Source organism: Mizuhopecten yessoensis, unplaced genomic scaffold, assembly GCF_002113885.1.
Source record: "Mizuhopecten yessoensis strain PY_sf001 unplaced genomic scaffold, ASM211388v2 scaffold4701, whole genome shotgun sequence".
NCBI classification, from domain to species: Eukaryota; Metazoa; Mollusca; class Bivalvia; order Pectinida; family Pectinidae; genus Mizuhopecten; species Mizuhopecten yessoensis.
Genome location: NW_018405678.1, coordinates 306,019 through 318,290, shown reverse-complemented (window position 1 = coordinate 318,290; position 12,272 = coordinate 306,019). Strand labels below are relative to the sequence as shown.

At 35.3% G+C, this 12,272-nt stretch overlaps 1 protein-coding gene across 1 annotated transcript; it reads right to left on the bottom strand.

Moving 5' to 3' along the window:
• Positions 1-666: 666 nt before the first annotated feature.
• LOC110449595 (short-chain collagen C4-like) lies at positions 667-5,350 on the bottom strand. The gene is made up of 3 exons (XM_021496549.1): positions 5,025-5,350; positions 3,604-3,678; positions 667-1,151 (listed from the first exon to the last, which is right to left on the bottom strand). Exons 1-3 carry the CDS (start codon positions 5,332-5,334, stop codon positions 667-669), a joined length of 870 nt encoding a protein of 289 aa, XP_021352224.1. The 5' UTR covers positions 5,335-5,350.
• Positions 5,351-12,272: the final 6,922 nt, after the last annotated feature.

Here is a 12,272-nt window from a genome sequence, read left to right as displayed (position 1 = left end):
TACAGTAAGAACAATTAAGCTATTTAAACAAACTCGGCTTAGGATCTTAATGTTTTCAGAGACGTGGTCAAGTTAAGGGCTAGCAAGTTTGAAAACACAAACGACCTTGACCAAATTGCAAGGTAAGGAGTCAAATGTGTAAATAAACTTTCAATTAACTAACAACTATAGATGGTTGAGATCATGGCCTCGTTAATATCAAGACTATCAACTCAACTTTCAAGATTAAAATTAAAATCAAATATGTTGACTGATTCTAATCTAATGAATCTAGCAGTACCATCACCTCACTTTAATTGTTTCAATGGAATTGCAAAGACTATTATGCTGCATTGCCAAATTTTACAAATGAATATACAGAAATTAAAATACTTAAGTGATAAAATTTGTCAACTTTAACTCATTCACTCCTAAAACTTCATAATGAGCTATTCCAACCTTTGAACTGGAAGAGTGCAAATGAGTGTTCAGGGTGAATGAGTGAACCGATATTTTGATAGAGACAATTGTTGAGATCCTTTATGATTAGTGGTCATCTGCTGCGTGGAAGATTACAAAAAGAAAAATACGAGAGAAAATACAAATATTTGTTATGAAATCTTCAAGACATCTTTCGTGGTGTTGTTTATTTCATAAAAATACAGGATAACATTTGTTTTTTAATATTTATTTCATACAAACTACACAAGATATAAATTTGTCTTGCTCGTACGGAGGACATCGAAGAGAACCACAAAAAGCTTTGACGCCAAGAAACAATATACCATTGTCGTTTCTATCAGCCCCTCCAGCGAGAGGATGTGCGTTCTCGTCTACACACACGTACTGAGAAGCAGCTATGTGTCCATAGTACCCTGCCGCAAGTGACCCACTGAACGCCTTCGTCCAGCCGCTGTAGCAGGTCGTCCTCGCCGGTATCATCACAGAGGAGACAAAAGACGTAGATCTACAGACGGCACAGGGAACCTCTTCATCTCGTGATTGAGGCCCGAATAGAGTATGTCCGGTGTTAGATTCGTACTCTGCCCCATAGAGCCTCCCTGTGTAATCATCCGGTACAACTGTTGTCTGTAACCATTCTGGATCACGTGGCAGGCAAAGATAGTCAACTGCAGCGCCAGTGTGGCCATACCAGGAACCTCCTGCATAACCTAACAATAAATAGGTTCCTTTTTATAAGTACGCCAGCTTTTTTAAAGGAAAAATGTGTAGTTGGATGAAAAAATCTAAAACAAAAGCAAAGAACCCATTAGCATTGATCTCTTACCTTGTCTTTTTTTCTTGATCCCTTTTTATGTTTTGCTTTAAGGCATCTATCAACGTTCCTTTGGTTCCTTTGTCATCGTTTCTTTCAAAACGCCTCTAGTTCAGAACGACTAACTGGATATTATTTAATTAAGTGTGGAACATTGTTGGTTAAACTGGACTTGAACTTGTATAAACAAGGGGCAGAGGTGCAATACAGGTAAATTCTTAAAATCCCCAACAATCCATATGAATGCACGTATTTAAATCATGTTTGATTCGAACAGTTGTGTCATAGGGAACAATGTTGTATACATTGAGGATGAGAACCATGTAGAGGTAGAGGGGCGGGGCCTACATTCAACGGTATAGATCCCCATCCTAGTTCCATATATATATATACTTGTAATCATTAGACAATGCATTCGTGCTACCAGAGTTTGCTATCTCGACTGTTCTTATCCCAAAGGAATAGTCCAATAGGGGCATTAAGTCATAACTTGGAATTGCTATAACTTCATATTCTATTGCTAGATATGAAGAGAGAAAAAATGCATGATACCAGGATTTGTCCAGGAATAAGGACCAACTACTACGGACTTACTTTCGTGGTCATAACAGTTTGAAACAGTTTAGATCCACATCATATCATCATTTATACATTTCATACTCTTCGGTATATAAGAACAAGTCCCTGTGCGCAAGGACGGACACTCCCGACCAAATTTGCATATTAACATCGTTAAAGTTTTGATTATTAATAAGTTTTACTGACTTGGCAAAATGTGGCATAATGAGTTGTTTCGGCGGTTCAGAGTTGAGACACCGGTCATTTGCACTATTTGTTTGACAAGGAAAACACTTTCGAAAGCGTTATTTATTGATGGTTGTGTTCAAAACTAACTTAACAATAATCTATACCAAATTGATGAATCTCTTTCTTAATAATCAGGATCGACGGTGGTAGACCTTGCCGTCTCCAATATTTGAGCATCAATGTATATAAAATTCTGCTCTGACTATGTTCGACAAATTGTCTTGACTAAAGGATATACCTATATGTTTTACCATATATTTTTTTTCTTAACTGGAAGCTGCGAGATAGCTTATTAAGCATATAAATTGAGCGAAGACAACGCCTTTGTTAACCTATAAAGACAGCTTTCTTTTTCAAGAAAGACAATCGGCGATATAAATAGGATGTGCAAATTATATTTGAAGCCATCATGTGTTTACAAAAACAAAACAAAAGAACAAATGCCAAAATGAAAAGCACTGAAGACGAAATTATGAGAATGATTGAGTTCTTACAGTTCTAGGATGACAATATTATGTCGTGTTCAGAAGCAAACTTTCCCAGCAGACTGTAGGTATTCCTGTGGGAACAAACAGTGCCACTCACCTAGTCGACTTGTTTTTGTTTTCATTTCAGGCTCAATGCATTGATGATGATGGCCTTATCAGTACTGGTTAGACAAATCTAACCAAATCCTTCATTTTCACTTTCACATATATCAATAATGTGTTTTTTTAAGTAAAACAATTCATTGAACAAGTCGATCTTAAACATTCTCTTCTACTCCAAACGCTTTCCTCGATCTTTTATTACAACTTTATTACATCAAAAAGGACGGTTTACAGCTAAGTTATACAAATGCAGACAATTTCGATTTTCCTATAGTTAAGTTTCCGTTTCTTGATAGCAACATCCTTCCTTTCTTAGCTTTCGATGTTTACATGTCGCTGTTGATTCAGTATTCAAGAACTTGCTCGGATTATCATTGCTTTCTACGATAGACTTCAACGACTGACGGACAAACATACAAATACATGGTTTTTAAAGATGCAGATTCACAAAGACTATGGATAGGCAATGATGATATCATTTGAAAATATGTCATTTCTTTGTGTGATATGAAAGTCGATATTTTTTATTGGTTAATCTCATCAGTACGACTTCTTGTATTGTTGTCACAACCGAAGTTGTCAGGACGTGACATAATTTGGATTTGACCTAGATTCAACAAGCGGGTGTTGGCGCTGAAAAAGAAAACGCTTACCTTTGCAGGACATCGGAAGTTTTATCATTTTCCACATATTCAAGTGACTTTACGTAATTCTTTTTTCTGTTATTATTTTTACTTAGTGTAATTGATTTTCAGTTTAATTTCAGTTTTGTTAACACTTCGGTATTATCTTGTTGTTTGTTGTTTTTTATCACGCACATACATAAGTTTACCTATCTCGCAGCTTGCTATAAAATGTTTGAATCTACAATGTATTTAAAATAATCATAAATAGTCAAAATTATCAAATTGAATAACAAAACGAATAGAGTAATTTTAGTTACAAACCTACCAGAATATACGAGTTCCGTCAGATTGGCAGGACAGTCGGTCCGTCCCCAGCGAACAAACGTGGATCCGCCACCAACTATATAACAAAGGGGAAATCGCGTTCTGTATTATATATCGAAAAGAATACTGAGTGACAGTAAAGTACATGTATATCATGTCATGATTATGAAGGCAAAAAGCTAGATAAGTGTCAAGACAAAACAAAAAGACTATTGGCAAAACACCGAATATATGCCATTTATAGTACAACTATATTCTAATCAAATTGTTTGAATAAAAAACTAGAACTACGATATTATAGTCTTTTGAGTTCGTCCCAGTGATATGTTTTTACTACTTTCCAAGGTCACAGAGGTCAATTGTGCTTAAACATTTAAACGGCTTATTCTGAATAACCAATGGAATAAGGGTTATTATAATTAGTCTGTAGGCTGATGGTGAAAACATATTTTTAACTGCAAGTCAAATTTTAAATGATAGATAAAAGATTTTTGTGAATTTCTGTTCTTATTCATTTGGATTTATTTGGCCGAATTGAATGGAGAATATCATATGTATATTCAGACTGATATTTGTTATTTGGAGCTGTTTTGAAATCCAATATGGCCGCTTTAGAGGCCATCTTGAAAATCTACTTGGAACTTCATTCATCTAAGCTAATTTTTAAATTAAATGGAAGTGTTTGGTGTATGGTCCAGAGCAATTCTTGTTTTTTTGGAATTGATTCGAAATCCAACCTGGCCGACATCAACTTTTTTTACACCTTAATGAAACAAATTCAATAGACTAATTTGCTGTGAGAAACCCGTAGGTATTTTAGCATGATATAGACGATATTTCTATTTCAAATGTATGTACAAGTAGTGTTTGATATGTCTTGATGGAACGGGTAGCAGCGGCGTAACAAGATGGCATTATCCTTAGTAACGGTGCCGATATCTTGTGGTGTCTTTTTTTGTTTTGTAGTTTTCGGCATATGTTTGATTACCTCGTTTAGATGGAGGGTACGTTTTCATGACGTCATCGAGTTAACGGCTTTTGTTGAGCCCAAAACTAAAACATTCAGAAAACCTGATAGGAAAACTGACAAGGGTCATCGCTTCGTGGTCCAGGATCAACCGCATGGCGGCTACGTGACCATGCTCATAATCAATTTTATGTCAACGATAATCGGTTTAAACCACGCTCGCCGCAGGTCAAAACAACAAAATGGCGGCACCGTTGCTAAAGGAAACGCCATCTTGTAACGTCGTTGCTAACACTAACACACTAGTAACTACTTTCACATATACAATTCACACTCTAAATGATATACCTGCACACCGTTTTCCAGCTGAAGAGTAAATCGTAGTTAGGACTTTTCTTCTTTTAATCACACACTTTAAATATCTGTCTATCTTCACTTATAGTAAAGTACTTTACCTTTGTTTGCCTGTGAAAGTTGTGTTTTGAGAGAGGATATTTCACCATGTTGTGTCTGTACCGTGTTTTGGAGGGTCTGTAGTTCACCATGTTGTGTTTGTACCGTAGTCTGGAGGGTCTGATGTTCACCATGCTGTGTTTGAACCGTGGCCTGGAGGGTTTGTAGCTCTCCCTGGAGGTGGGTTATAAGCTGTTGGATATAGTTCGGATCATTCAGGAGAATCCTCTTGTTAGAGTCATCTTTGCAATGACCACAAACTATCAACGCATAGAAGACGAATACTACCAAACTGATTCGGTTAAGCAACATTTTACGTCTATACTGATTCCCTATAGCTTACAAAATGGCGACAACAATCCGTGCAAAGGTTATCAGGCAGTAACAGACACCTCGTCAAAAACGGGTCAGTGTCAGTGCATAGGTGTGTAACTTGTGGTGAACCAAAGAAAAACTCCCACGAATCTAGTTTACAATAGATAAGTTATATGCTGTGGGACGCTTGTTTTTGTGAACATGTATTTTAGCGATTGTTCTTCCAACAACGTATTCACGAAGATTTAACAGCTTTAATTGTGTCTCAATGAATATTCGCGATATACATCCTTAGATGATCAATCCTACTCGCAAATTTTGCACGAAATCGCAGATTAAAGTAATTTCCAATTTATCTGCTTCTATTGAAAGAGTATTATTGGGACTTAAACACGAACAAAAATGAGTTTTATACTAGTAATACTATTCATAACAATGAAGAAAAAAATCCAAAAATCCGCTATTGTGTTTTAAGGGTATATTCTCATTATCTCTTTTATAGACAAAAGGAATAAGCAAGTAAATGAAGTACACTTGTTTGCATAATTTTTTAACAGTTTTACGACGCTAATTGATCACTTGTAAGATGAACATGTACGGACAAACTAATAGGTGACTGTCATTTTGGTTTTAGACCATATCATTCTACTGAAACAGTACTTCTAAGTGTTTTTGACAAAGGCTATCTTATTATTTTTTTATTGACCTTCGTAAGGCCTTTGAAACGGCAAATCAGAAGGTAATTTTATACAAGCTGTATGCACATGGTGTCTCTCAGTCAGCTCTGCAATTTTGGAGTCTTATCTCTCTTAGAGGACACAGGCTGTAAGTTTCGAAAAGATTTTGTCCGACTTTCTACCAATAAATATTGGTATCCCGCAAGGCTCAATTTTGGGACCACTGATGTTAATATTAAATATAAATGATTATCCAAAGTGTCTAAAGCATGCAACAGCTATCATGTATGCTGATGTACTTCCCAGGATGTCAGAAATAAGACTGTTGAAGTGTTGGAAGAAAAAATGACACAACTGTCCAAAAACTTGCTAAATGTAGTGATGCTGTAGTTAGGATTGATAATTTTACCATTGAAACTGTTATACGGGCCAAACTTCTAGGTGTCTTTATAGATATTTTTATCATGGAAAGGTTTTCAAAACAGATTGGTGTTGTTTGACGACTTAGACATTTTATGTATAATGAAATTCTTCAAAGGTATACAACACTATTGTGTTTACGCATTTTATCTATTGCTCATCGATGTTGTGGAATGGGCTAAACAGCAGTGTTAGAAATGCATGCAGTGTAGATGTTTTAAGACAGTCTGTGATATTTAATTGTGTGACTATCATAAATGTTTGTATTCTTAGCATGTTCTGGAAATGCACAATTAGCATAACTGGCACATATGTACTACGGTAATATTGAGGAAAATGAACATTCATTATTTTCGTTACCTGCTGGTTTAAAGATGTGTTCGTAGAACATACGGAGTATTTACAATACATTGTAAGAAATATCCTTCCACGTCGCACGTTAGCAGTTCGATATTTTGTGTTCCCAAGAATCTGGCTATGTTCGGACATAAGTGACGATGAGGTGTACATTTCAGGATTGACCTGCATTTCGACGGCGTATACGGTGGTATGAACGCAGATGGCAACGAACATATTCTATAATCCGTTGCCAACTGCGTTCATACTACCGTTTACGGCGTCAAAACGAAAGTCAATCCTTATAATAACATCATAAATAGTGTTCAAATGCTGTACAAAGGAAATGTATATGCAGTCCGAGTTTACTTATCTGAAGAAGAAAGAGATGTTAATATAAATAATTATCAGCTGGAACGATTGGACAGGCCGCATGGAAAACGACATGGTAGTGTAGCGACATATATAGAGAACAATACACCGTTTATTAGACGTAAAGACATGGAGGTAGAGGGCATGGACATATTGATATTGTATATTCAAATCTAATTTAAGAACTCAAACCCTTAACTCGTAGCCAATATATATAGACCCCCAACCTGTGATGCAGTGTTCTGGTGTTAGGGCCAGAGGAAACTCGGGCTAAGATGGATATAACTCACAATTATATAGTGTCGAACCTAAATATAAAATTTGGATTCCCCCAAGGAGGTCCCGTCTCACTGTATCTATTCTTACTATTTGCAATGTATGAGGCTGAAATACTAACTATTCAGGTGTTATGGGTTAAATATGTTGGGGCTCGCTTATTTCGGAGGAAATATAAACCACGCCATTCGTCTTCTGTCTCTCTTATTATTCTGGTTCTTTTCTTATCTCCTTCCTGGAGAGTTTACAAACATAGTACAAATCAATACTTCCCTTACACTTTAATCATCACATTGTTTGGCTCATATATATACTAAATAAAATGTAGATCTTCTCTAAATGTATGTCTATAAAGCAATCTATATGAATTTCTACAAAGCAATTGTTAGCTCCCTTACACTGTAATCATCACATTGTTTGGTTCATATATACTATATATATATAACACGGGGAGAAAACAATATAAATATCAAGGGCATTCAGATACTTCAAAATAATCCTAAACTCGGACAATTTGCAGATGACTCCTTAATAATAACTTTATTATGAACTCTTAGTCTACGTCGTGTAGACCCTTTACTAGATAAACACTTCCAAATTGCGACACTGCCAGGTGTGAAGTCAGCAATGTTAAACTTGATAATTGAACCGTTTTCATGGAAAAGATTTGAATTAGTGCATTAGATATTTTGATATTTTAATTGATCGTATCATACTACTATTTCCACTTTTCTTAGATAAATGATATATTTGATGTGTTCCATTTCAGGTCTTTTTCAACTGATCTGATACACAATGTCGGTAAAAATCGTGCGTGAACAAATGATAACTGGTTTGACGGGTAATGCGCTTTTTATACCCAGCGAGACCCATACTCATTGCCAAGTAAGGACAAACAAAAATGTCGCCACTTTCTTAGAAACGGCAGAAGGAAGAGATGGGGAAAATATGTAAACCAGAAATAACATAATTGTTCTTTTTAAATCTCAATTGAAAGCTTTATAACTTGCACTGTCAGCTTTAAGTCTCCTTAAGCAAGATACAGTTGACCAATGAACACTTTGCTTTTATCATTCTGCTGCTTTTCACGTGAAGGGAATTTATATAGATACTTTTGTAAATTATGGTTTAATCTGCGAGGAGATACGAGATCATTTGATGTATATATTTCTTTCTGAAATAAAATCTTTATAAAACCTTATTTGTTTTTGAAACTTTTGTAATTACTTTTTCACAATTTGATATGAAAGCAATTTGTATATTTGCAGTCCACAGAAACATTATAAACATTATGAGGAAATTTGAAGGCTAATATTTCATCTCTCTATAGAGAATAGTCTTACACTCCCTAAAGGTGTTCAAATTCTTTCTTCAAATTAAATATGTAATGTTATAAAGAGTTATCATACCTGTTACGACAATATGATAATCAAATCATTGAGAAAGACATTACATGACATTTATTTCCAAACTACTGGAGAGGTTTTATCCTAAATGTAGCGGTAGCATCTTTAAGCTCATGGGGAACAGAACTTATACAAATAATAATAAGTTTAGGTTCTTATATAACGCTTTATCACAACCTAGTTCGTTTCATAGTGGTTCACAAATTATTATCCGTGGTTATAGAGCCTTTGCAACCAGCAAATATCTTTCTCAACTCCCTGGAGAGCAAACAGCTGGTGTTGCCATTTCAGCGCTCACAGCTAACATTCAACAATTCTNAGTGCCTCCTAAATAAAGGGGATGACCCGCCTAGAGGCTGAGAAGCTAAGTACATCTGAAGTTTCCATTGGCTGATAGCACTCAAACTAAATACACTCCTCCCTTAACAAAAGTGCTTGCTTTGGATGGTTTTTCAAGGTCAAAGTCATTGTTACTATTGGTTTCTACTTAATTGTTGAACACTCGAGTTTCATGCAATGCTTCCTTTAGAAAGTGGTTGCTTGCGACTGTTTTTCAAGTCAGAATTTCAATGGTCAATATCACTTGCTGTAGAAAATAATAGGGAGTCAGCACAATTCATGTGGGACAATAAAGCTTATACACCGTTATCCGAAATCCTAGCTTGGGAAAGCTTTTGAGGGCAAAATCTCAAAAGTCCATGTCACTGTTGTCATGTCCACTTGCAGGGACATGAGAATTTGTTACAGCTATATTTGGACCTAAACTAAAATGTTCAGATTCATTTTACATGTCACAAGTGTTTAGATAGACTTTTGGTAAAAATGACACCCCCTATCATCAAAAACATTTCTAGTTGATCTACGGGTAAATGCTTAGTACCGTTAGAAAGGTGGATAGTTTTTCTTTTAAAAACCTCCTTTATGCACATAAAATGTATTCTCCTTCCGCGGACATGATCTCTATTTGCTTCAAAAACACACGCTATTTCAAAAAGTTTTTCGCAGTCATCGTGCCACTTTTGTTGTATAATATTAATGATGGTAATGTCAGCCACTTGCGGAGAGTCGCGCGGATCGTGGTGTGATTGGCTAGAAGCGCAGCCATTTTTTTCGCTAAACCACTGCATGTTTCGGCACGAGGCTGACGTCAACTTTACGTGGAAAAGTATCTATCTTTGCAGCGGTACTTTCAGTAGATCAACTAGAAATTTTGTTTTTGATGCAAGAAAGTTAGGTGGGGTCGACTTTTCGACAGCTTCCCACCCTTCTCGTATATATTTGTGATCTTTGGGGGTGTCATTTTTACCGAAAGTCGATCTAAAGATGTAAAATTACTCTGAACACTTTAGTTCAGGTCCAAACTTTGATATAGTAATACCACGGAATTAGATTGTTATCTAAGTCCGTGGTAATACACAGTTCACACACCTACATATCTTGCCTGTGAATTAAAAGGTATGTTAGTTACATGTAGTTCTTACCACATTTTATTATAGCCAAAGGGCATTTACGTTACCTACCTGGTGAACTACAGTTGTCATTATGTCAGAGGTGTTACCTGTGAATGTCGTGGCCAAAGGGCATTTATAACCGATCATCCAACTAACACAGGTAGTATGGTGTACCGGTGCGTTTCTTTTTGTCCAAGTGTTCGGGGAAAAAATGTTGTTAAAAGTGTTAAACTAAATTTCAACAGCGTTTATATTTGTATTTGACATGCGTTTAGTAACATGGACTGAAAACTGACCAAGTTAATAAGGTAAAAATGTGTGTGAATCATAAACGATATTAGTTTTTTGATGAAAATTCTGAATTCTACAGTTTTGTTATTTTTGTAGCAATGGTGGTGATGATATGCCATCTATTGCATAGTTTAAAATACCAACATGAACATTTGTTTAGCAGCCTTTTTTAACAAAAATATATCTTCAGGGGCGGATCCAACAACTTGTGATGACTTTACTTGTGGCACACTATTTTCATAATAAACATTCCAATATTAGCATAGATCCTAACTAATCAAGTTCCTGTTTATGGAAATTGTGTTTTAAAACAAACGCAAAACCAATGCCGTGAAGCCTAATTGAATTGAATATCACAAGCCTGGCAAAATTCTTTTCTATTTTGAGTTTGAATTTTACGTATAATTTGAAGCTAGCGATAAGTGGAGATTTAGGAACCTGTTTCTTTTCTGAAAAGTATGCATAGAATATGAAGCAATATTTGTTTGTTTCTGGGTTTTGGGTAATTACTTCAAGCCACACCTGCGTGACGAATCTGTTTAATTATTTAAATAGATATTGTACATTTTTTTAACCGTTGTTCAACGGAGTAGGCAAATAATATAATGCCTCAGAACGTTAAACCTTTTCATATATTTCAAAACACCTCAAAGAGGATTATTTTTTGCTAATTCCATACAAAGTGTTAAAAAACATGTTACTGATTTTAGGTGAAATGAAAAAAAATCATGGAATGGGGAAGGGTCATTTTAATTTTCGTATCTCGATTTCAGCCGACATCTAAAGCAATATTTCAAAGAAACAAATGTTTCAAACTATCATAATCTAATTTAATCGTGACAGTGACAGTTTGATCGACACTAGACATACATTAGTTGTTCACGTATACTCGTTGGTATACAAACTAACTATACTGTCCGGCGTTTTTACTTTTCAAGTCCAAATTGAATGAAAGTTTTCGCGTTCCATGTCTACGTGCTATAATACTACGTCAAACTCAGATGCAAAATTTGTTTGGTAAAACTTTCACTTTTTGACGTCGATATGGGGATATGTAACGTTATGATGGATTATGATAAGGTATTAAGTATATGTTAATGGATGATTCGGTATTTATTAAAGTATATTACAGGTTTCGCTTATTTTTACAAAATGTAAAAAATTGTGGCCAAAATCCTTTTAATGTTTTACCAGAAACGTGCTGTGAAAAGTGAGGAGCTAGCAAGTTTGCAAACACAAATGGCATTGACCAAATTACAAGGTAAGGGATCAAATGTGTAAAAAAACACTTTCGAAATACGAACGACCGTTGATTGTTGAGAACATGGCCTCGTTAATATGAGGACTACCAAGTCAACTTTCAAGGTCACAATTAGATAAAAGGTGTTAACTGAATTATTTTGAATGAATCTAGCAGTACCCTTACCTCACTTTAATGGTTTCAATGGAATCGTGAAGACTTCAACTATTATGCAGCATTGCCAAATTTTACACATGAACATAGAGAAATTAAATTAAAGAAGTGTTCAAATGTGTCTTTATGAGTGAATGAATTAATTGATAGTTTGATTGAGATATTTTTTGAGATCCTTTACGTTCAGTGGTCATCTGCTGCGTGTAAATGAGGAAAAAATAAATATGAGAGAAAATTAAAATATTTGTTTTGAAATCTTTCATAAAAATGCAAGATACTAAATATTTTCTCA

What these genes read in the sequence shown, in the direction of transcription:
- LOC110449595 (XM_021496549.1), bottom strand. Translation starts at nt 5,334, where the DNA reads ATGTTGCTTAACCGAATCAGTTTGGTAGTATTCGTCTTCTATGCGTTG. An exon ending in ACTTTCACAGGCAAACAAAG is followed by an intron (nt 3,679 to 5,024) that starts GTAAAGTACTTT and finishes TTTGTTATATAG; the next exon opens with TTGGTGGCGGATCCACGTTT. An exon ending in GACGGAACTCGTATATTCTG is followed by an intron (nt 1,152 to 3,603) that starts GTAGGTTTGTAA and finishes ATTTATTGTTAG; the next exon opens with GTTATGCAGGAGGTTCCTGG.